General features: G+C 48.9%; 1 protein-coding gene across 1 annotated transcript in view; it reads right to left on the reverse strand.

Moving 5' to 3' along the window:
• Window positions 1-5,828: 5,828 nt before the first annotated feature.
• The window catches only part of FAT2 (FAT atypical cadherin 2), a 62,997-nt gene continuing 44,147 nt past the window's right edge, over window positions 5,829-24,678 (reverse strand). Inside the window, exons 18-23 of the mRNA XM_069589975.1 lie at window positions 21,598-22,408; window positions 19,941-20,086; window positions 13,812-14,253; window positions 10,559-10,712; window positions 9,053-9,510; window positions 5,829-7,767 (exon numbers count right to left, since the gene is read on the reverse strand). Coding sequence (XP_069446076.1) covers window positions 7,235-7,767; window positions 9,053-9,510; window positions 10,559-10,712; window positions 13,812-14,253; window positions 19,941-20,086; window positions 21,598-22,408 — 2,544 coding nt within the window. The 3' untranslated portion in view covers window positions 5,829-7,234. The remainder of the gene's footprint in view (window positions 7,768-9,052; window positions 9,511-10,558; window positions 10,713-13,811; window positions 14,254-19,940; window positions 20,087-21,597; window positions 22,409-24,678) is intronic.

The raw sequence follows: 24,678 nt of genomic DNA on the forward strand, positions 1-24,678 counted from the left end.
CCAGAACTTTCAGTGCATGTGTGCTAAGTCACTTCAGTTGTGTCTGACTCTTTCTGACCCCATGGACTGTAGCCTGCCAGGCTCCTCTGTCTATGGGAATCCTCCAGGCAAGAACACTGGAGTAGGTTGGCATGCCCTCTTCCAGGAGATCTTTCCAACCCAGGGATCAAACCCACATCTCCTGTATTGACAGGAGGGTTCTTTACTAGTAGTGCCACTTGAAAAGCCCCTATATTAGAAAAGAGTGGTCCCAGTGAACATTCTAACCTTGATCTTACAGGGAAAGCTTTCAGTGTTTCACCTTTACATATGATACCAACTACAGGATTTTATAGAAGTTCCCCTGTATCCCTGTACTGAGAGGTTTTCTTGAAATCATGAATGGCTTAATTTTGTTGAATGCCTTTTCTGCATCAATTGCTATGACATTAACATTTTTCTTTTTTGCCTGTTGATATGATATATTAAAATGGATCATCTTTGAATAGTTAACCAACCTAGCTTACCTGGAATAAATCCCACTTGGTCATGGTATATGGTATATTATTTCAGGTATGTATATGTATACACACATACATGTGTACATACATATATGTATACACACGTGTGCATACATATACGCACATATGTATACATGTGTGTATATATATTTGGATTGCTTTTTACTCACCCTGATATTGACTTTTACTCTGACAAATGTAGAATCCAGAATGGTGCCTTTTTATAAAGGAGCAAAACCATGTGCTGTAACTACAATTTTTGGCATAAGTGGGCTTTTGCCAGTTCCCAGCTGCTATGTGCTACTTAAAGACTGCATATATTTCCTTAAGACAGAGCTTCTCAACCTTGATACCATGTATATTTGGGGCTGGATTATTCTTTGCTGTTGAGACCGTCTTGTGCACTGTAGGATTTTTATCAATGTCTCTGGTCTACTCACTGGATGCCACCTGCATCCTGCCAGTCATAACAACCCAAAGTGCCTCCAGACATGGTCAGACTTCTCTGTGTGTTGTTTGTGTGTGTGTGTGTTGATTGTGAGGGGTTGTTTGGAAATCACCACCCTCTCAAGAACTGCTGCTTTAATATACTTAGCCTCTACCTACCCCTCTGGAGAAGGAAATGGCAATCCACTCCAGTACTATTGCCTGGAAAATCCCATGGACAGAGGAGCCTGGTAGGCTACAGTCCATGGGGTCGCAAAGAGTCGGACACGACTGAATGACCTCACTAGTCACTACCTACCCCTAACTGGGGAGATGTCCTTGTGTCTTGGCTGTGAAACAAAGATGTGTGAGCATGGATACTACAATAGGATCTGCCTTTTTAGTAGCAATGATAACATATCTGACATCTTCTAAGCATTTACTGTGCCAACCATGCTAAGCACTTTACCTATATTCTGTCCTCAGACCCAGAGAGGTAAGGTGCTGCTAATATCTCTGCTTTTCAAACTAAAGCATAACAGGTTAAATGACGCCCAAGATAACACATTTTCTATTATTATTTTAATTTTTTAAATTATGCAAGTATGATAATACAGTTGCAGGAGATTTGAAAAATCCAGAATTATTATCATTTTTGGCCACACCACACGGTATGGAGGATCTTAGTTCCCCGACCAGGGATCAAACCCATGCCCCTGCAGCGAGAGCGTGGAGTCCTAACCACTGGACCACTGGGGAAGTCCCTAAGATCTCACGTTTTCTAAATGATGAAGCCAGGTCTGTCTGACTCTAGACCTCATGTCTTTGGCCCTTGGATCCACTGCCTTGCCACCTGATTCTGTCACTCCTCCCCTCGCATCCCTCGGTGGACACGGTATGTCTCCAGACCCCCGTCTGCACACCTAACTCCTCCCACGTTCCCACCCCAGGCTGTTCTCCCCACCCTGCGCCCCACCCATCAGAACTCCCCTCAGTGCCGAAATACTTTAAACCTTCCGGCCTTCCCTTTGTGCTGTTCTCTTAGCCCAGCCGCTCCTTCTCCCTGTGCTGAACCTGAAGCTCAACTTTAATACCCAGTTGTGATGGCTGCTGCTCTCTAAAACAGGGATCCCCTGCCCCTGTTGTACGTACGGGTCTGTGGCATGTTAAGAACTGGTGAGTGGTAGGTGAAACTGAAACCAATCCCCCCACCAATAATCTCTAGTCTTCAGTCCACAAAAGGGTAGTCTGGCTCTGTCTGCCCATCTTTACCCCCAGACACTCACTTTTTGCTGCTCTTCCCCCAAGATGTCACGTGTGTCCCTCCAAAGCACTGCTCTTATTCCTGGAAGATGCTTCTCCGTGAGGCCTTGAAAAATGCCATGTGATGGTGCGGCAGTGCAGCCTGCCCATGCAAGGAGCAGTCTCACAATTCCCTTGCCATGGGTCCTGGTGGATTCCAGCTGCCCTTCCTCCTGGAATGTGGTTCTGAGTCCTCCCCAGCCCCTTCCTGGCTGCCCTCCTCTAGCAGTGCCCAAGATTGCTGTGTAACTCTCAAGGCCCAGCCTCGGAGTTGGATACAAGATTACCAGGGTGGCCTAAGTTGAACCCTGGGGCATTGAGCAGACTCTACTTCCCCAAACCCAGACATTCCAGCTGTTAATACCACCTAGAATTATAGTGACATTCTTGGTCTCTGAACTTAGTTGGATCATTGGACCAAGCCCTCTCAGTCCCAGTTGCTCCTGTTCCTTAATCTTCTGATGTCCCATATTTATGATTAGTTTCAAAAACTCAAATGTAAGGTATAGTTCTGGAGTCAGGCATCCCTGGATTGAATGCGGGCCCTAGCACTCATGAACGGGGAGACTCCACTTGAAGTCACTACCATAAGTTACAAGCCACTTAACTTCTTGTTATTTTTTTAAATATAAATATTGTTAAGTACTCGTTTGTCTTTACTTTTAAAAAAAATATTTATTTATTTATTTGGCTGCACCAGGCCTTAGTTTCAGCACTCAGGATATTTAGTTGCAGCATGCAAAGCCTTGCTTGCAGCCCTCGAGAACTAGTTCCCTGGATAGAACCCCGGTCCCCTGCATTGAGGGGTGTGAAGTCTTAGCCACTGGACCACCAGGGAAGTCCCAAGCCACTCAATTTCTGTGTGCTGCTTTTCCTCCATCTATAAAACAGACATGACAGTATTCACACCATAAGCTTTGTTATTGTTCAGTCCAACTCTGCGACCCCATGGACTGCAGCACGCCAGGCTTCCCTGTCCTTCACCATCTCCCGGAGTTTGCTCAAACTCATGTCCATTGAGTTGATGATGCTATCCAACCATCTCATCCTCTGTCGTCCCCTTCTCCTCCTGTCTTCAATCTTTCCCAGCTTCAGGGTCTTTACCAATGAGTTGGCTCTTCGTATCAGGTGGCCAGAGTATTGAAGCTTCAGCTTCAGCATCAGTCCTTCCAGTGAGTATTCAGGGTTGATTTCCTTTAGGATTGACTGATCTGATCTTGCAGTCTAAGAGACTCTCAAGAATCTTCTCCAGCACCACAGTTTGAAAGCATCAATTCTTCAGCGCTCAGCCTTCTTTATGATCCCATTTCACATCTGTACATGACTACAGGAAAAATTATAGCTTTAACTGGACAGAACTTTGTCAGCAAAGTGATTCTGCTTTTTAATACACTGTCTAGGTTTGTCAGTAGCTTTTCTTCCAAGGAGCAAGCGTCTTTTAATTTCATGGCTGTAGTCACCATCCACAGTGATTTTGGAGCCCAATAAAATAAAGCTCACCACACCATGAGCTTGATGAGGATTAAATGAGATAAGACATGCCAAGCGTTTGTACAACACCTGTCATATAGCAAGTGCCAGTAAGAGGTGATGGTGAGGATGATTGTGGTGAACTGTGTTTTCACCTGGGTCAAGTCAGGTGGGTCTTGCCTGGGTCTCTGCCTTTCTATGCCACTGTCACGCTGTGTCAGACTCACGACGTTTTGAGTCAGAACCCCAGTGGCTTGAGGATTTCCCCGAGACACGTTTGGGGCTGCCACAGCTCTGTATCTTGATCCCAGAGAGCCCTCTAGTGGCTGATCTGCGAATGTGCAGGTGCAGGAGACAAAGGGAAGGAGGGACCTGGTGGGGAGAGAGGTAGGGTAGAGGAGGGCTGGGTAGAGAAAGGCTCTGTATGAGAAGAGCAAGGAATTTTCTAGGGAGACCCCCCAGTGTGGGATCAGACCTGAAAATGGTCTCACTACTGTGAAGTGCTACCTGTGGGACTTCAGATCCACCCCTTCTCCTCTGCAGGCCTCAGGGTGAGGAGCATTGGGAATGATGATGAACTGGATCTGTTTCCCAGACAGAGGTGATTTAGGGGACCCTGGACAGTCATTTTGAAAACCGGAATGTTTATGTGTTTTCATGTGGCACTAGAAAAATTAGTAACTTTCACTTCTTTTCGTCTATGGATATTATCCTTTTAGAGAGTGAGAAGTGAAATCGCTCAGTTGTGTCCCACTCTTTGAGACCCCATGAACTGTAGCCTGCCAGACTCCTCTGTCCATGGGATTTTCCAGGCAAGAATACTGGAGTGGATTGCCATTTCCTTCTCCACGGGGATCTTCCTACCCTAGGGATTGAACCCAGGTTGCCTGAATTGCAGGCAGACTTCTTCCCGGCTGAGTCACAAGGGAAGTCCGAAAGTGAAAATGAAAGCCCCTCAGTCATGTCCAATGCTTATGCAGTCCATGGAATTCTCCAGGCCAGAATATTGGAGTGGGTAGCCTTTCCCTTCTCCAGGGGATCTTCCCAACCCAGGGATCGAACCCAGGTCTCCCACACTACAGGCAGATTCTTTACCAGCTGAACCTCAAGGGAAGCCCTATCCTTCTAAGGTGAATAAAAATATTTTTAAAAATCTAAATACACTAAAAGAAAAATATTAAGTAAACAACAGAACAGGTGTCATTTTATCAGGATCAAAATCATCAAAGTAAAATCAAAAAGCAACAGAACTTGGCGCCGCTGGACTAGATTCTTTGTGGTTTCCTGCACCGAGCTGATAAGCTGATCCTACCTGCATACTATACCTGGCATTGTTCCCTAGCATAAAGGTCACCGTTTATTGTTTATGCTGCTATCAGCTCTTTGAACTTCTCTCTCAGAATAGGGGTATTATTTACTCTTCATTTTACTGACCAGTGAGAGGCCCGGTCATACCTGTCTGAGGCCACGTTATGGTGTGGCAGAGCTGGTTTGGAACGGAGCCCAGTGGACCCCCGAGCCTCTGTCAGCTGTGGTACCACCCACGCGCATGCCTTCTCTGCCTACCTGCATTGGGAGCTGGACAGCAGGGACCAGACCCTCCAGTCTCAGTGATGGACCGGCAAGGCCTGCACGGACCAGGTTGCCTGGCGACATTCACATCCAGCTGGGCCTCAAGGTGAGCTATGGAGCTGTGGCCACAGGTGACTCTGGGCATCAGGGGACTGGCCTCCCAAGACCTGTGATGTTAAGCCCCCTCAGCCTAGCCACTGCGATGTGGTGCCAAGGGTGCTGGCCAGAGGTCAGCAGTCCTAAACTCTTGTCCTGGGCCTTTCATTTACTCGCTCCTTAGCAGACCTGTCCACTCACTGTGCCCCGCTGTGTCAGAACTAGAGGTGGTTTTCCAAACAGTGTCCTAAGCCCCACCCCTAAGAGGTTCTGATTTTGTATGTATGGGTGGAACTCAGGGATCTGCAGGTTAGCTGTTTTGCAAGGGAATCATGGTGCTTAGTGACCTGTGGGGTCCCTTCCAACCCTAGACTCCATGAACCTTAGCTTGGAATGGCCAGTAGACAGACCCCTGTGACCTTCCCCTGACCCAATCCCAAATAGCCGAGGTGACAAAGAAAATAACAGTAAAAAAGATATTTTATTGTTAAAAAAACAACAGATGGGGAATGAAACCAGGCACCCCATCATTCACGCTCACAGTCGCCCGCACAACCGTGAACCACACACACAGACACACTTTCACCCACACAGCTCCCTCTAGCTGTAAGCATCAGCCTTGTGGGTAAGAGTCACCATTTCTCTTCCTTTTCTCTTTTGTCTCCCTAAACAACACACATGAAGAAGCAGTGGACCAGAGTGGCAGGGGAAGGAGTGGCCAGGCCACCAGAAGCTCTGGTCCCTCTCACTGCTGGCTACATACATTCTGCACGTGTGCGCACGTACTATACACGGACGCCCATGTGTGCAGACATGCGCCCACACTGACCCTCCATGCATAGGGTTGAGTCACTGCAGGTAATACTTGGATTGGCAGGTCTCTGAGACAGAGGGGCAGGAGAGGACCCTCCTGGTGTCTGACTCCCTGCTGCCACCCTTCCCTGCGCAAGAGTTGACTTCCTTGTGTCTAGGGAGGACATTGAGTCCCTATGGGGCAGCTCATCCAGACAGCAAGGTTGAAAAGTGCCTAAGAATTATTTCGAAAATGAAGAATCGTGCCCTTCTTGCCTTTGGCCCAAAGTGCTTGCGAAACTTGGGCTGAAGAGCCCAGAGTTTCATGAGGTCTGAATTCTTTAACAAAGATGGTTCAGGGCTGCACAGATCCTGGCAGGCCCTGGCTGGTAGAAAGTCACATGACTTAGAAAAGGAGGGACAAGGTGCTTGGAGTTAGATTAAAGGAGTGGGATCACCAGGAGACTGAAGCCAAGTGATGCCCCTGGGGAACCTTCGTCACCGAGGCTCATCAGTTTACCTCCGGTGCCTGGCAGGCAGGGAGCACAGGTGGCATGTGGTAGCTGCTCATCTGCTGCTCACCTCTCAGCCCCTTGGAGAGCCCCTGTTGCCCCGCAGGGCTTGTGACCTTGGGCCTTGTCTCTACAGCAGGTGTGGCACTTGCCTGTGAGGCCCAGGCCTGCCATGGCCTGCAGAGCACAGCTGTGGGCAAGTCTAAGAGGGTGCCCGTCAGGGTCAGCCTACTAGTTCAGGCTCTGAATCCCTGGGGACCATCAGGGGGCCCCACCGCCTCTTGCCTATCCCAGGAGTCAGTTTTTCCTGGGTTTCTAGGGTAATGGCTCTGGGCACCCCCTTTCTGCTGGCGGCCCTGGTGCTGTGTCTGGAGCTCTACCCTCAGCTTCCCTCCATTCTCAGGGACCAGCTGGGGTCTGCAAGAGCACATTTCAAGATTTGGCAGCTTGGACTGGGTATGGGGGCTTCCCTCCCTCTTTCCCAGCCATGCTCAATTCACTCCCCACCAGTTGGAGGGGAGGTGTCGGGTCCTCAGCCTCCTGCCTGCCTCCCTCTGAGGATAGCTAGAACATGACCTCCTCACAGCTCCCATAATCACTCTCCACCATGTCAGAGCCCTCATAGTTGGGGGGTGCCTGGGGCTGGCCCCGGCCCAGGGGGTGCCCACCCCCTACCTCACAGTCGGCGTAAGAGGGCCCGGCCCGGCTGAGGCGCATGCTCACCCCCTTGTAGCCCCCTTCTGCCAGGCAGGGCCCTCCCCCTCCCTGCTGGAACTGCGAGTGGTAGTAGCTGATGGCTGTGTACTCATTGAGACAGGGAGCCAGCAGGTGCTCCCGGGGACTGGGGGGCCGTGGGGGGATCAGATCTTCCAGGTTCTGGTTGCTGTAACGGGGTGGGAGAGGTGCTCGCTTGTTTTCCAGCTCCAGTGGGAAGGGGAAGCCCCCGTAGAGGCCACTGGGGTCTGGCATCACGGCTGGGTTCTGGTGGCAGTGAGGCGACGGTGACAGAGGGCCAGGGGTGACTTCGGAGTGGGGGTACTCCCAGCGTTCCTTCCTGGAGTAAGTTGGGGGCCAGACCGTGGCTCCGCCTGGGTACACTGAAAGGGAACACATGATAGGGTGAGCTCTGAGTTTCCCTGGTGAAGGTTCCAGCTGGCCTTAGAGCTAATGTACATGACTTAGCATGTGGCAGAGAAGAGCCAAGGAGTCAGTGGGTATGCGGCCCATCTGTGTGTGTTGTCTCTGGCAGCTTAAATTAATATCTAGAATCCAGTGGGGCCAAGTTGAAAGCCAGAGGTTTAACTCAAAGCCAGCCCATTTTGCAAATCTGTGCCACTGCTTCAAGGGTCAGTGAATAAGGGAAGAATCTGAATGGCTCCATGCAGCCAACGCCCATTCCTGGAGACAGCAGCTCCATCAAAATCCTACTGGTGAGTTTTGTCTCCTTAATTGAAGGAAACAAACATGTCTTTTGGACTAGGAGATGTGATGGTGTCTATCACAGGGAATGATTACATGAGACATGGCTTGGAAGCTTGGTGATCAGGCATCCTTGGTCCTACCTCTATCCCTGAAGAGTTGGGAGAGTTACAACAAGTCACTGTGTCTTTATGGGTCCCAGTTAGCCTAATGGCAGACAGTTAATGCCAATAACTGTTGAACTATTAGTAAGTAAGCCTGGAAACATAAAGTACTTTACAGATTCACCTCCTGTTGAGCTGAAGATGAGAGGAGGGTGAAGATCCCTCCTCAGGGTGAGCCAGGTCTGGCCCAAGGCTGCTGTACCTCTAGACTGGGTGGCTAGCTAACTAGACAACTGCCTCTCTCTCTCCCTTTCCAGAAAAGTGTAAATATACATGTAAGTGAGTTAAAGTCACTCAGTTGTCTCCGACTCTTTGCAACCCCATGAACTATACAGTCCATGGAATTCTCCAGGCCAGAATACTGGAGTGGGTAGCTTTTCCCTTCTCTAGGTAATCTTCCCAACCCAGGGATCAAACCCAGGTCTCCTGCATTGCAGGTGGATTCTTTACCAGCTGAGCCATCAGGGAAACCCAAGTAAATATATACAGAAGCTCCCTTTTAACCCCATGGGTCCTCCCCACCCCCATCCAGGGTCTGTGGGTTTCTGCCATGGACGTCAGTCCTGGGGAGTGACTTGGAATTTAGACGAGTACATCACAGTTCAGTGGAACGAGGCATAGACTCTTGAGTCCAGAGGCCTGGAGTCTGGTCCAGACCACTAGTGCACCCTGACCTTGACCACATCCCTTCGTGGACTGGATGGTGGCTGAAAACCCTCATGTCTCAGATAATGGAGTGTTTCCATCTACTGCCCTGTCCCATAGATCCCAGAGGCTAACAGCCTGTGGCTATACTGACCCATCTCCTCGCCTGACCATCTCCTCTTAATGATGGCCTCGTTGTCAGGGTGGGAAGAGACCGCAGCTGGCGGGAGTCTGGGAGGAACGCTGCAGACCATGGGCCGTTGCTTAGAGCTAGGTCCGAAAGTGACAAGTTCATTTGGAGCTGAGGTCTTGCCTGGCTCCATTTGGTCCAGGTTGTTGCAGGAGCTGGTGCTCAGAGGGTTGAGCTCAATAGCAGGTGTGGCTTGGGTGTCAACACCCACACTCCTGGCCAGGAGATCTGGGTCCTCCATGGCCACGGGCTTGTGCGACTTGCAACGGCGGCAGTAGAAGAGAAGCACCGTGGAGATGACGACGATGACCAGCAGGGCCACTATGATGATCAGAATCTCCTGCTGTCCCCAGTCCCCCCTTGTGATCTCGGGGGTGACGAGGCAGTGTCCTTCTGAGCAGCCCCTGGCCTCCATTTCACACCTGCAGGGACAGAGAAGTAGAGGATGCAGTCACTATACAGGCCTTTCCATGTCCCCTCTTTATTTATTATTTATTCGGCTTTCTTGAGTCTTAGTTGCTGCATGCAGGAGCTTTCTTTGCGGTTCACAGATTCTCTAGTTGTAGCAGGCGGGCTCTGAAGCACTCAGGCTTAGTAGTTGCAGCCCATGAGTTTAGTTGCCCTGTGGCATGTGGGATCTTAGCTCCCTGACCGGGTGCTGAGAGAAAGGACTTTAAGATAGAAATATGGGGGAATCTTGGAGAAGCCCTTTCCTTCTCTGGGTCTCAGTTTCCCCACCTCTAAAATGGGTGGGTGGACCACACCACTGGATCTCTTACACACACACTGACAGCAGGGTGGGGGGTCCCTTGGGAGTGTGTTATAAATAGAATCCCAGGCCTCCTTCCTTGGAGATCCCAATTTAATTGTTCCAGGAAATTTTTATTTTTCATAAGTCTCCCTCATGATTTTTAAAGGTTTCCAAGTTGGGAATTCATAAAACCAGTGAATTGCCAGAAGCCTCTTTGTGTCTAGGCTTATCGTGGGTGACTCTCCTTCCCTGGCAACCCCAGGGCAGCATTACACAAGGCACAGGTAGCTAGTGGTGGGGCATGAGTCCACAGTGGAGCCTGTCCCAAGGGGAATCATTGCCCCCAGGCCACTTTCTGAAAGTCAGGGGCCAGAGCAAGAGAATAAGAACTTGAGCATTTTCAGACTTCAGCAAAGACCAGAAATGCCTGAGGAGCTGGTATGAAGTAGATTCCTGGACCCCAGCCTGGCGAGTCCAGTCCACTGGGTTCAGCAGAGGGCTTGGGCGGTCTGTCTAAATAGCAAGTGCCTCCCCTCGTGAGGTGTTCCTGATGCAGGTGGTGGGAGGAAGAAGGCCTGACCCCTGGAAAAGGCCTCAAGGCCAGGTCGCTGGATTACTCGGCCCCTGGCTGCCCACTGGCCTCTTTAGGGCTCAGAGGGCAGCGGTGCTGCCAACCTCAGGGAGAGGAGCCCACAGCTGGGGGCCTCTCCTGTGCTTACCTGTCTCCTGTGTAGGGGTGAGGGCAGACACAGGGGGCTCCCTCGGGGGAGGAGATGCAAGTTCCACCTTCCAGGCAGGGAGTTGAGGTGCAGTTCTCCTTTCTTTGTTCGCAGTGCCTCCCGGAAAATTGTGGGCGGCACACGCAGACATATCCTGGGAGGAAAGGGCAAGGAGGTGAGAGGACACACTGGCCTCGTGGTCTGGTGACTGCGGGTGGACAGAGCCTCCAGGATGGAGGGGGACCTTGAGTGTTTGCAGATCCCGGGGTCCACACTTAGCTAGTGAGTGCTCCCCTCTGCCACATGCTCCGTGTTGGGCAGTGGTGCTCAGCTGGGCAAGAAAACTTGATTCCTGCCCTTAAACAACTTACAGCCTACAGGGAACAGTCATCTAACAGATACTAATGGGTATCATCATTGTCATCCTAGACAGTGCTATTCAGTGTAGTCACTGTTCTAAGTGTCTTCAAGTATTAGCTCATCTGACCCATCCATTGGCTCTGAGATTGGTTGCTGTTATGGTCCTCATCATTAGTTATTATTATTGTCCTTGCACCTGGGGACAGGTGAAAGTTGATGGCTGGCCAGGAAGCGAGGCCTGGGAATGTATGACATTGGCTCAGAGTTATACCACAAGCAAATGGCAACTGTGGGGGGGATCAAACTGAGACAGTTATATATCATATCAGTATATTAGTAATTATTATAAAAACTCATTTTATTGAAAGGAAGTGTTAGGGGAGGAAACTAGCCTAAACTAGGGACCAGGGGAGGTTTCCTGGAGGAGGTGGTATTTTAGTTCAGACCTGAAGGATGAGTAAAAATTAGCTGGGCAAAAAGATAGAGCGGCAAAGAAGGAGATGCTTTAAGCAAAGGAGAACGTGTGCAAAGATGCAGAGAGGGCATGACGTATCACCAGGGGCCGGGGCGGGGGTGAGCCTGGGCAGCAGAGGGGAGAGTGGGAGCAGGAGGGCCGGCAGGTGAAGGGTCCAGTGCATAGGAGCCATAGGCAGGAGTAAGAAATTGGGACTCCATCAATGGCACCCCACTCCAGTACTCTTGCCTGGAAAAATCCCATGGATGGCAGAGCCTGGTAGGCTGCAGTCCATGGGGTTGCTAAGAGTCTAACACGACTGAGCGACTCCCCTTTCACTTTTCACTTTCATGCACTGGAGAAGGAAATGGCACCCCACTCCAGTACTTTTGCCTGGAGAATCCCATGGATGGAGGAGCCTGGTGGGCTGCAGTCCATGGGGTCACTAAGAGTCGGACACGACTGAGTGACTTCCCTTTCACTTTTCACTTTCATGCATTGGAGAAGGAAATGGCAACCCACTCCAGTGTTCTTGCCTGGAGAATCCCAGGGACAGGGGAGCCTGGTGGGCTGCCATCTATGGGGTCGCACAGAGTCGGACATGACTGAAGTGACTTAGCAGCAGCAGCAGCAGCTGAACAGCAAGGGGAAGCTGCCACTAGGGTCTGAGCAGGACAGTGATGTGCTCAGATCTGCACTGTGTAAGGATGGCTCTGGTGTCCTGCTGGAAGATGCTAGTGGAGGGACAGAAGCAGGAGAGCAAGGAGGTGGCTGGTGCAAAAGAGAAGATGAGAGGTGGTGAGGGCTGGGCTCAGACTCATGGCAGTGGGGACACAGAACTGATGGACTCCTTGGATATCTCAGGTAGAAATAACAGTATTATCAGTCAGGCAAACATTAGAAAATGGGAGAGTGCCAGGTGTTGACAGGGATATAGGTGCTTAGGAACCCCATGCCTTGCTGTGGAAGCACAGACTGCTGCAGCCATGCTGGACAGCAATCTGACCTGACTTAGTCAAAGTATTGGTATTCTCTGGGTTTGTGAATTTCACGTGTGTGTGTGTGTGAAAGTTCTCAGGTAGGTTCACAGGATGACATGGAAGGATGCTCAGTGCAGCCCTGTTGACAGAAGTGGGATGTCCATTGCTAGGAAAGGGGAGAGGGGAAAAGTAAGCACATGCACACCTTGGCAAATTGAGCCCAAACTAAACGTAGTAGGAGGGAGGTTCAAGAGGGAGGAGACATATATATATATATGCCTATGGCTGATTCATGTTGATGTATGGCAGAAACCAATGCAACATTGTAAAGAAATTATCCTCCAATTAAAAGAAAGAAATTAGAGAAAAGAATTACTTGTGGCAGTGTGGATGGAAGAGTGTAAAAATTCAAGCATGTGAAATATAGTTCATGCATGTTGAAAGGACACTTTGAAAAACTTTAGGGACCTCCTGGTGGTCCAGTGATTAAGATTCCATGCTTCCACTGAGGGGTGAGGGTTTGATCCCTGGTCAGGAAACCAAGATCCCATATACTGTGCAGTATGGCCAGAACACACACACATACACACACACACACACACACACACACACACACACACACTTTAAATGTTTACCTATGAGTTTGGGGAAGGGAAAAGGCAGTGGAGTATAAAGGGCAGTAAGAAAGAGAAACTTAGCATGGACCAATGATGACACGGATGTGTTGACCTCAGCCTTCTATATGGAGGTCCCCATTCACCCCCTTCCCCCATCCAGAAAAAAAAAGTAGAAAGATAGTTCTTGTTGAAGGAGAAGAAGACTCTTGGCCTCCCCTGGTGTAAACATGTTGCTGCTGCTGCTGCTGCTGCTAAGTCGCTTCAGTCGTGTCCAACTCTGTGCGACCCCATAGATGGCAGCCCACCAGGCTGCCCTGTCCCTGGGATTCTCCAGGCAAGAACACTGGAGTGGGTTGCCATTTCCTTCTCCAGTGCATGAAAGTGAAAAGTGAAACTGAAGTCGCTCAGTCATGTCCAACTCTTAGCAACCCCATGGACTGCAGCCCACCAGGCTCCTCCACCCATGGGATTTTCCAGGCAAGAGTACTGGAGTGGGTTGCCATTGCCTTCTCTAGTATAAACCTAGCCAAGCCCAACTCACCAGACAGTAAAGGAAAAGGAGGAATTATTTCCCCTGAGATCTGCACCCTGAACCTGTCTCAAACTTCAGCCCTGTGACCTTGGCTGAATTCCCTTACCTTTCCAGGTATCCCTTCTGTAGTACAGTGGTTTCTTGAGCAGTAAAACAGAGCTTTACTTCCCTCTCCCCTTTCTCCCTCAAGGGGCTGCGTTGGAGAAATATACTCGGTCAACTCTACAGTGATCCATGATTGCTAGTTCAGCATGTCAGGGTCCTCTGCAGAGGCTCCTGCGGTAAGCCTCGGGGTCAGCCACAGCCTTACCTGCCCCGCCAGTCGGTGAGCACTTCCCACCATTGAGACATGGGTTCCGGCTGCACTGGTCACTGGGGAAGCAGCACTCAGTGAGGGCCCGCCTCTCCAGCAAACCGGCCACCTTCTTGCCATGGACCAGCAGCTCCAGCACCTCTCTGTTGATCACAACAGCATCCAGGCAGCCTTCAAAGCCCTGGGAGACATTTGGGGAAGAATGCGAGTGGACGAGGCCACCCAGAAAGAGGTCCCTTTCAGGCTTCAGACCCTGGCAGTTCTCTGGGAGCTCAAGGGAGGTGCTTCTTGCGCTGTCAACCAACAGGCGGACGGAAGTGTCCATCTCCTCCACTAGAACAGAGTGCCACTCGTGGTCATTCACGTGCAACCGGGAGGAAAGATTTCCATAGAAGCCACCTGGGCAGTGGTATTCCAGCTGGAGCACTCCGTTGACCAGCTGTAAAGAAAACCCAGATGACCATCAGCAAAACCAAGAAGTGCTTAGAAAAACCCTTGCTCAGAAGCTGCTAGTGCAAAGAATGTTAGTGTATTCTTACAGGTAAGAGGGGTAGTGATTTTTCAAGGCTGTATTTTTTTTAGATATTGTATTTGTAGAGCATAAAACCCCTCAAGGTGCACTTCCATTTGTGGTCTCATTTGGCCCTCGCTGTTCTCCATGGAATGTCCTGGGCAGGGGTAGCATCTCCATTTCACAGATGAGGAAACTGAGGCCCAGAGACATCTCGCTGGACCCTATCTTTTGGAGTCTTCTTCACAGGCCTCTCTAGTGTCCTACTCTCCTAAGCCTTCAGGGAAACCAAAAACCTCCCTTTCACCCTCACTCCCTTATTCAACAGTTCAGCAGTTCTTGAAGTGGATCTTAAAGATGATTTCAGGGGATCCACAAGCTGACAAAGGTGCATATAGTCAAAGCTATAGTTTTTCCAGTAGTCATGTATGGCTGTGAGAGCTGGACCATAAAGAATGCTAAGCACTGAAGGATTGATGCTTTCGGACTGTGGTGCTAGAGAAGACTCTTGAGAGTCCCTTAGACTGCAAGGAGGTCAAACCAGACAATCCTAAAGGAAATCAACCCTGAATATTCACTGGAAGGACGATGCTGAAGTTGAAGCGCCAATTCTTTGGCCACGTGATGCGAAGAGCCAACTCACTGGAAAAGATGCTGATGCTGGGGAAGATTGAAGGCAGGAGGAGAAGGGGATGGCAGAGGATGAGATGGTTGGATGGCATCATCAACTCAATGGACATGAGTCTGAGCAAACTCTGGGAGATAGTGAAGGACAGGGAAGGGTGGTGTGCTGCAGTTCGTGGGGTCACCAAGAGTTGGACACAACTTAGCAACTGAGCAACAACAACAACAAGTGAAACTATGAAGTAGAGCTGGATTAAGCAGAGCTTCCTCTGGGTGAAATATGAAGGTCTAACCCGGTGTTTTCTAGAGGTTGGCCATTTGTACACATTCTTGCCAATTTTTGCCCTGGTTGAATACTACACATACCTTTATTAAAAAGAACGTTTATTATTCCAGCAAATAGAAAACCAATGTAACTTGCCATTGTGGAAAGAGAATGTGAAAAATAAGTACATCTTATGTATGGAGAGAGTAACATAGAAAATTACAATACTGTATCTAAAGTAGATAGCCAGTGAGAATTTGCTGTGTGACTCAGGGAACTTCAATATGGGCACTGTGACAGACTGAATAGTGGGATGGGGAGGGAGATGGGAGGGAGGCCCGGGAGGGAGGGGACATGGGTGTACCTATGGGTGGTTCTTGCTGATGTATGACAGGAAATCGCAAAATTCTGTAAAGCCATTATTGTTCAATTAAAAAAAATTTTTTTTATAAGTACATCTTATACAAAACATTGTTATTAAATCACTGCTTTCACTTACCAAAGACCACAACTCCATTGATTCCCTCCATTTTTTCACTGTTTCTCCCTTCTGTCATGTCCTCACTCCTCACCTTATCAAGCTTAAAAGTCCATAGACAAATTCTTTTCCCTTTCTAACTTGGTAGATCTCACTTGGCAAATACACAAATCAGGTAAAACTCAACTTTCCCTCTACTCTGTATAGGTATCATGGAGCTGAACGTGGCTACGGAGTAACACACAGCCTTTGCTTATCGGTCTCCCTTTAATTTCATGGCCATGAGTCTCAAATGTGTCCTTCGTACTACCCAACAATTGTACAATTGTACTGTCTTGGTTGGGCTTCCCTGTTGGCTCAGACAGTAAAGAATCTGCCTGCAATGCGGGAGACCCAGGTTCGATCCCTGGGTGGGGAAGATCTCCCGGAGAAGAGAATGGCCACCCACTCCAGTATTCTTCCCTGGAGAATTCCATGGACAGAGGAGCCAGATGAGCCACAGTCCATGGTTTTGCAAAGTCGGACAAGACAGAGCGACTAACACTTTCACTGTCTTGTTTAGTCCCCTTGCTCTCCCAGATGACTATTTTCACAACTTCTCTCTCCTTAGACCCTTAATGCCTCTCTCCCCATCCTCACTCTTAGCGACCAGATGGGAAGTTATAGGCACGGTCACCATCACATCTGTCCATGTTGTCCAAAGCCAATCTCTCTATTCGTGCACTAGATCCCACCCTACCCTTCTTAACCTCCTATAGATTGGACAAGAGACCACTGACTATCTCTTCTCCTCCCTATATCTTTGTTCATTCTCTACTGGATCATTCCAGGCATCATATAGACATGCTGCTATTGCTCTAATCTTTTAACAATATATATATTTATGTATTTATTTATTTTAGTTGTGACATGCAGGGTCTTTGACCTTTGTTGTAGCATGTGGGATCTTTAGTGGAGGCATAAGAACATCTTAGCTCTGGCATATGGGATCTGGTTCCCTGACCAGTGGTCAAACATGGGTCCCCTGTTTTGGGAGCATAGAGTCTTTGCCACTGCACCACCACGGAAGTCCCTACTGCTCTAATCTTAAAAAAAAAAAAAAAAAGTTTTATTGAACCCACATCTCTTGCCAGATTGCACTTTCTTTATTTGCTTTCTCTTTGTAGTAAAATTCCACTCCTACCCACTGTGACATCATGACACAGAAACCACTGATGTCAGAGTATGCAGCGTCCTCTTTGTTGCCAGATCCAATGATTGATGTCACTTTGTATCTTATTTGACCTCTTAGCAGAATATGCCTGAGCTGATCACTCAATGCTTCCTTCTCTTTTTATATGTAATTTTATTTATTTATTTATTTATTTATGGCTGTGCTGAGTCTTCGTTGCTGTACACAGTTGTTCTCTAGTTGCAGAGCGTGAGGGCTACTCTCAAGTTGTAGTGCATGGGCTTCTCATTGCAGCGACTTCTCTGATTGCGTAGCACTGGGCTCTAGGGCGTGCGGGCTTCAGCAGCTGTGACACATGGGTTCAGCAGTCGGGCTTCTCACTGCAGCGACTTCTCTGGTTGCGTAGCACTGGGCTCTAGGGCGTGCAGGCTTCAGCAGTTGTGACACATGGGTTCAGCAGTCGGGCTTCTCACTGCAGTGACTTCTCTGGTTGCGTAGCACTGGGCTCTAGGGCGTGCAGGCTTCAGCAGTTGTGACACATGGGTTCAGCAGTCGGGCTTCTCACTCAGCGACTTCTCTGGTTGCGTAGCACTGGGCTCTAGGGCGTGCGGGCTTCAGTAGTTGTGGCACATGGGTTCAGCAGTTGAGGCTCCCAGGCTCTACACTGGCTCAGTAGTTGTGGTGCATGGGCTTCGTTGCTCTGAGGCATGTGGGATTTCTCCAGACCAGGGATTGAACCCATGTCTTCTGCATGGACTCTGTACCACTGAGCCACCAGGGAAGCCCCACTGCTTCCTTCTTAATACAAAGCCTTCATCTGGCTTCCCAGATACAATACTCTGTTCGTTGTCCTTCAGCATCACTGGTTGCATCTTTTCATTCTCCTTTATTGGATTCTCCTCTTCTCCTGACTTCTCAGTGATGGAGTATCTCAAGGATAGATCCTTGATGTACCCTCATTTTAACCTGCACTCCTTGGTGATCTTCCCAGTCTCATGGTTGTGAATACTATATGTATGTTGAAGAATCTCAGATCTTCACCTCCAGCCCAGAACTTTCTCACTAGATTCTGTTTGTCCAGCTCCACTAGTAGGTCTAATAGTTATCTCAAGCTCATGTGTCCAAGATGGAACTCCTGGTCACCCCCGCTTCCCCAATCTACTCTATCCATATCCTTGGCTAGGTCTGTTGGCAGCAACTCCATTCCTTCTGGTTGCTGCAGGTCAACATCTTACTCCTTGTTTTCTCTCCTAGCCCTCATTCAGCTTCTCCAGGGTCCTGCTGTCTTTGCCTTCAAAATATCTCCAGCATCTCAACTCTTTTTTTCCCAGTTCCACAGTCATTCCCCTGATCTAAACTGCCATCATCTCTCACCAGAATTACTCCCTTTGGGCTGGGTCTTTCCACTTCCATCCTTGTTCCTCTAAAGTCTATTCTCAGCACAGTAGCCATGAGGACCCTTTTCACATATGTCAAAACATCTTAATTCTTTGCTCAAAACCTTTAACATCCCCTATATTACTCAGAATAAAACCAATGTTCTTAACCAGCCTGAGAACTTTTTATAGATATGATCTCATCTCATCTTATTATGTATCAGACCTCAGCTTGTGCTACTACTGCTCCCCTGCTCACTTCACTCAAGCCATATTGACATCGGAGCTGTTTTTAAACATGCCAAGCGATCTCCTACCAACGACTGTTCCCTCTACCTAGAATGCTGTTCCCCCAGAGGTCTACATAACTAGACCCTCAATGAAACCTTCTCTAACCACCTTATTTAAAATTGTAACTTCCCACATTCCTGATCCCCCTTAACCTTTTTTCTTCTTTTTTAACCCCAAACACTTATCGCATTTAGACAAATTCTGTAATTTTCTGATTTACTAGGTTTACTGTCAGTCTCTCACCATAGGATGAAAACTCTAAGAGGGTTTTTTTTTTTTTAATCTTTTTCACTGATAAGACCCAAGCACCTGGGAGAGTGCCTGTTGCATAGTAATGCTTGATAAATATTTGCTAAATGAATTCAGTTCTAACTAGGGCTTCCCTGGTGGTCCAGTGGTGAAGAATCCGCCTTGCAACACAAGGGACACAGATCCCTGCTGTGGGACATCCCACACACCGCAGAGCAACACAACTACTGAGCCCTTGTTCTTAGAGCCCATGCTCTGCAACACAAGAAGCCACCACAATGAGAAGCCCCCGCACCACAACCAGATAGTAGCCTCCACTCGCCACAACTAGAGAAAGCCTGTGCGCATCAATGATGACCCAGGGCAGTGAAAATAAACAAATATTTTAAAAATTCTAAATGGGGCTTCCCAGGTGGTGCTAGAGATAAAGAACCTGCCTGCCAATGCATGAGACATAAGAGACGTGGGTTCGATCCCTGGGTAGGGAAGATTCCCTGGAAGAGGTCATGGCACCCCACTCTAGTATTCTTGCCTGGAGAGTCCCATGGACAGCAGAGCCTGCTGGGCTACAGTCTATAGGGCTGCAAAGAGTCAGACACAACTGAAGCAACTTAGCACGAACTAGCTGCCAAAATCTCCTTTCTCTTTGGGAGATGGATATGTGTGATGGAGGTGTTAAAATCAGGCAGGCACTCTGAGACTTTCTACAGATATAATCAGAAGGACTGAAAGACCCTTAGAAAGGAAATTCATTTTCCTCCATATGATTCGATGTACTTAATGCTGAGTTTGTCATCTTGAGCGCCCCCTAGGTCCAACCCATCTTGGGGGGACATTGGTCTGTTACTCAGCAAAAGTGATAAAAGCATCAGCCAGGTCTAGGTGGCCTCATGCATCTCTCTTTCTATCTTCAGAGGCTCTCTGTCATCCCACAGAACAGCCCAACGTTGTACTAGGACATGATGTATCCCCAAGTGGGGTGGTTTTAGCCATTGTAACTAGAAAGTCTAATGTTCTGACCTTCGAGAGTCACACCCAGGATCACGGTAAACCACGCAAGGATTTCTTTGCGGAAGTTTGCCTTCTTGGCCACGCCCATGCCATCCCACCTCCCCAGCCTGGCACGCCCCCAGGAAATCTCTCAGGGTGGCGGTTCCTTACCTTCAGGGAGAGACATACTGTCTTATTGCTGAACAGGAGAATTGCCTGTGACTGGAGTGTTTTCAGGCGGAAGTGTATGTGCCCATTCTGAAATTCCGGGAGACGGTACCGCCCGAAACTCTGACCGCTGAACCTCACGGCAGTACCTGTGAAAGCAACCAAAGGTGTCACCTCCACACCAAGCGGTCACCAATGGAGCACTGGAACCAACTTTGTCTCACTCAACTCTTGAGTGGCAAGCAGCGTCATTGCTCACATTTTACAGGTGAAGAAACGAGGGTGTGGGGTAACTTGTCCAGGGTCACACTGTTAGACAGGGGCCATCACCCTGCACACCTTTCTTTGGCCCCAGGCACCCTTGCCTTGGGTCCCAGCCTGGGTCAGAAACTATGAGCTCAAACCATGAAGGAAACGCAAATGGAGCCAGAATTGGTTGATATCAAAATCCTCCATAGTTTCCATGTTGAGTCTGACATCACTTGGGGAAGAAGGAGGCCAAGTTGGAGAGGATCTTGCATATATGTGTGATTTCAGGAACACTACAAAGGCTTTTTGCCTCAAGATATCTCCTTCATCATTAGGAGTGTAATCATTTGAATAAGCACATCCCACATGATATGCTGTTAAGAAGTCAAGAAGAAAGCAAATAGTGACAAATAATGTAGCTGAAACTTCCATAAGGTCCTGCATGCCCCATCCCCCATAGCAATTGCTAACACACTGTTGCATAGTGAGGGGTCTGAAACTTCACCTAAACTTGAGTTTTTCAAGCTCATTTGACCATGCGACCCTTTAATGTGGACCACCTACCGTTAGCCCTTGGACATAGCATTCTGTGGAAACCCCTTTGAGAAATGCTGTGTTATATTAAGCAATGCCCTCCCCAGATTTTGTTTTTTAAATCCACCCTCCCCAGAAGTGAGTCCACTTATTAAATCCTTAAAACCTCAGTGTGAATAAGATTATCAGTTGTCAGGGCTCCAGATTCCTAGGGAAGAGGATTGATTTGGGGGGAGGGGGATTGGGAGGAGGGGAAGAGAAGCGTTGAAGAGAGGGAACTCAGGTCAAAAGAAGGAGAAAGAGAGTTTTAATAACCCACTCAAGGGTACACAGCTAGTAAATGATAAAAACTCAGATTTGAACCTGAGCTGCCTACTCTGAATGCTAAGGTTAAACCCATCAGACTGTAGTAATAATAGTAGTAGTGTTACTGACTCAGGTTAATTGACCACCTTCTATATGTCAGGCACTTTTCTTAGCAAGCACTTAATATTTAATTCTTACTTAATCCCTACAATAGCACAAAGGCACAGAGTGGTTAATTAATTTTCCTTGGGTCACGTGGCTCACAAGTGGCATAGCTAGGATTGGAACCCAGGCAACTTGATGCTAGAGTCTATGCTTTTAGCTGTGATCTGAATTGTCTCTTGTATTCTTACCATTATTTTCAAAATTAAAAAAAGTGACTAGAACTAGGGTGCTATTCCATGATGAGATTTTGTGAGGCCATACCTGTCTCATGGTGGTCCATGGCCCTTAATCCTGTGAAAACATCCCTCTAACTAAACTGAGAGCCCTGTGTTGGGATCTCCAGCCCTGGAGTTGGGCTGGCCAGGCCCAGCAGCACTGGGTGTCCTGGGGAAGGCCCATTTCTCACCTTTACAGGAGCAGTTCTTCTCCAGGCGGTGCCTTGGGGTTAGGATGCTGAGCCGGGCTGTGCTGTACGTGGGCCCAACCCTGGGGTCCAGGCGCACGGTCTCTTGGCAGATTTGTCCCTGGCAGCTTGGCCCCTGGCAGGGCACCACGGGCATGGCTGACCTCATCTGAATTCCCACCGAGTGCTCCATCTCCTTGGCTGAGCGAGCGATGGTGGATGCCAGCTCCTGGAGCTTGGAGAAGGCTTCCGAGTGCCCCTCGAAGACCAGCAGCACATCCACGCCAGCCGTGGCCTCTGCTGGCTGAAGGCTGGCCAGGTGGATGTTGGCTCGTTTGATGTCCAGCCAGTTGCTAAGGAACCTCTGCAGGTTCCTCCAGTGGTCACTCACCAGCTCCTCCGGGGTGAGCTGGTGGAAGCCCATCCACATGGTCCGCTGCAGAGCCTCTGGCCCCATGTGCCACACGTGGACATGGACGCCAGCCACGGTGGAGAAGGTTCCATCGCTGACTGTGACGTTGAACGTGTATCGGCCCCGAGGCAGCGCGTGGGAGGCAATGATCTTGCCATCGGTCGCCCCCACTGAGAAGCGCCGGCCCACGCCCTCCTCTCCTGCCAGGCTGTAGGTCAGCGTGTCCTGCGGGTCTCGGTCTGTGGCGTGGATTTTGCCCACCATGCCGCCCTGGAACTCCTCCTCCCCAGTGGTGATGAAGATCTCCAGGGGGAGGGCGGAGGGCGGGTAGTGGCTCTGCTCCCTGACGTGCACCTTGACCGACGTGGAAGATGAGAGGGGCGGGGTGCCGCTGTCTGACACCTGTGGGAGAAGCAGGCTACGCGTCAGGACAGTGACTGTGGTCCCTGAGGGGCCTCCCTGCTGCTCCAGCGTGAGCTCAGTGTGCTGTCGCACTTGAAAAGGAAAATCGTCACTCCAGAAGCACCGAAGGCTTTGTGGAGGGACTTACAGCCCACACCAGGCAGTAAAACGTAACTCTGCCACCTTCTCATCTGACACCTCTCAGAGTCCCTCCTAAGCCTCGCAAGCCACACGGTTCCCTCCTCTTGAACTTCTCTCATTCTGTCTCTTTCTTTAGGAGGGTCATCACATGTCTCCTAGCGATTTCAGAGCACATCCTTTGTGGCCACTGTCAGCCCAACAGGTTCTCTTACTTCTCTTTACTATGTGACTGGGGTCAGGCTGGGGATGGGCATGTCCTCTTCAGTTCGGTCAACAAATATGTATTGAGTGCTTGTACAGGCCAGGCCCTCTACCGTGATCAGGAGAAAAGAGAGATGAGGACGAGAGGTGACAGACAGGGAACAGCAAGTGTCAGGCCCTCAGGTGGGAAGGAATGCTGAAAAAGCAGGAAGGGACCAGAGTGGCCAGGGCTGAGGGCCAGAGGTGAGCAGAGAGGTAACCCAGGCGGTTACTGATGTGCTGAGGAACAGGAGATTGGATTTAAGTCAGAGACATGAAAAGCCACCAAAGGTTTTAAGCAAGGTGATTATTAGAATAAATTAGAAATGCCTTTCCCTTGCACATTTCACCAAGCATCTCTACAACTTTCTGCCCAGACTTAGGCAGACAAGGGTGAAGCTTTCCTTCCCCTCCTCAGTAGCATTACCACTTTCTCAGCTGTCAGTAAGGATCTTCATGGTTTTCCCTACAGTAATATCTTGTTCATATGGATTTGCTTTGAGTGGACAAGAAAGGTATAATAATACACCTGCTTCTGGGAATTATGGTAATAATTAATATTACTGCTAAGTATTATAATATATAGGCTTTCCTTGGGCTCAGATGGTAAAGAATCCTCCTTCAGTGTGGGAGACCTGGGTTCGATCCCTGGGTTGGGAAGATCCCCTGGAGGAGGGCATGGTAACCCACTCCAGTATTCTTGCCTGGAGAATCACATGGACAGAGGAGCCTGGTGGGCTACAGTTCATAGGGTCACAAAGAATCAGACATAACTGAGTGACTAAGCACTGCATTATAACATGTAACTGACATTATCTGAGTACAAACTGTGTGCCTGTCACTTTTACATGCTTTAAATGTGTGATCATAGTTTATCTGTCTGATGAGGCAGGTATCCTGAAGTGTCCTACTTTACAAAAGATATAACTGAGTCTCAAAGAGGTCAATTAACATGCTCAAGGTCATACAGTAGGTAAAGCCAGAGCAGAATCTGCTGGCCTATACAGAGTTGGACAGGACGAAGTGACTTAGCAGCAGCAGCAGCATAGTGCCTCCCAGTGAACAAAAGTGGAAATACAGGACGAATGCAAGAAAGTGATTTTTTTTTTTTTTTTTTTAAGAAAGTGATTGAGTTACTAAGTGATACTCTGAGCCAGGCTACAGAGATCAGGAAGCTGATCTCTTGACCTATGCTTTTGGCTTTGAAGACCCTCTACATTAGCCCACATCTGTTCTCTGAGTCAAAGCCTCCCATTTCCAGCTACTTATTGGACACCTTCACTTAGATATATCATGGACTCCTGAAAGATAATACATGCTAAACAGAGCCCTCATTTTATCCCATAAACCTGTTCTCCATCCAAGTCTCTCCAGACTCATAAATGGCCCTACCAACCAGACTTCACTGGAGTCAGGAACCTGGGAGTGGTCCTGATTCTTCTCTTTTCCTTCTCTCCCCATATCCAATCCACCACCAACTCCCACTACCTGTTGCAAATCTGTCCACTTGTTCATCCGCACCATCACTCAAGGTCTCAATACCACCTGCCTCCAGCTTAGATGACTTCTCATTGGTCTCCCTCAACCACTCTTGCCCCCTTCAACTGACTGTCTCTGGAACTTAAAAAATGAGCTTCCTGAGACACAAGAAGGGTCACTTCCCTGTTGGAAACCCTTCCATCACTTCTCACTGCACCCTGATTAGAATCAACAAGTATTACCAAGGCTTATCATGGGTGACTGTACTTCCTGGTTAGCCCAGGACAGTCTTGATTTTCATTTGTTATGAAAATCAACAGTTATAATCAATTAACTGTTTTTAGTGCCTCTGTCACTCTCAGGAACATCACAGTTTGGACCTCAAATAACATGGTCATCCAAGCTATGAG

Source organism: Ovis canadensis, chromosome 5 (assembly GCF_042477335.2).
Source record: "Ovis canadensis isolate MfBH-ARS-UI-01 breed Bighorn chromosome 5, ARS-UI_OviCan_v2, whole genome shotgun sequence".
NCBI classification, from domain to species: domain Eukaryota; kingdom Metazoa; phylum Chordata; class Mammalia; order Artiodactyla; family Bovidae; genus Ovis; species Ovis canadensis.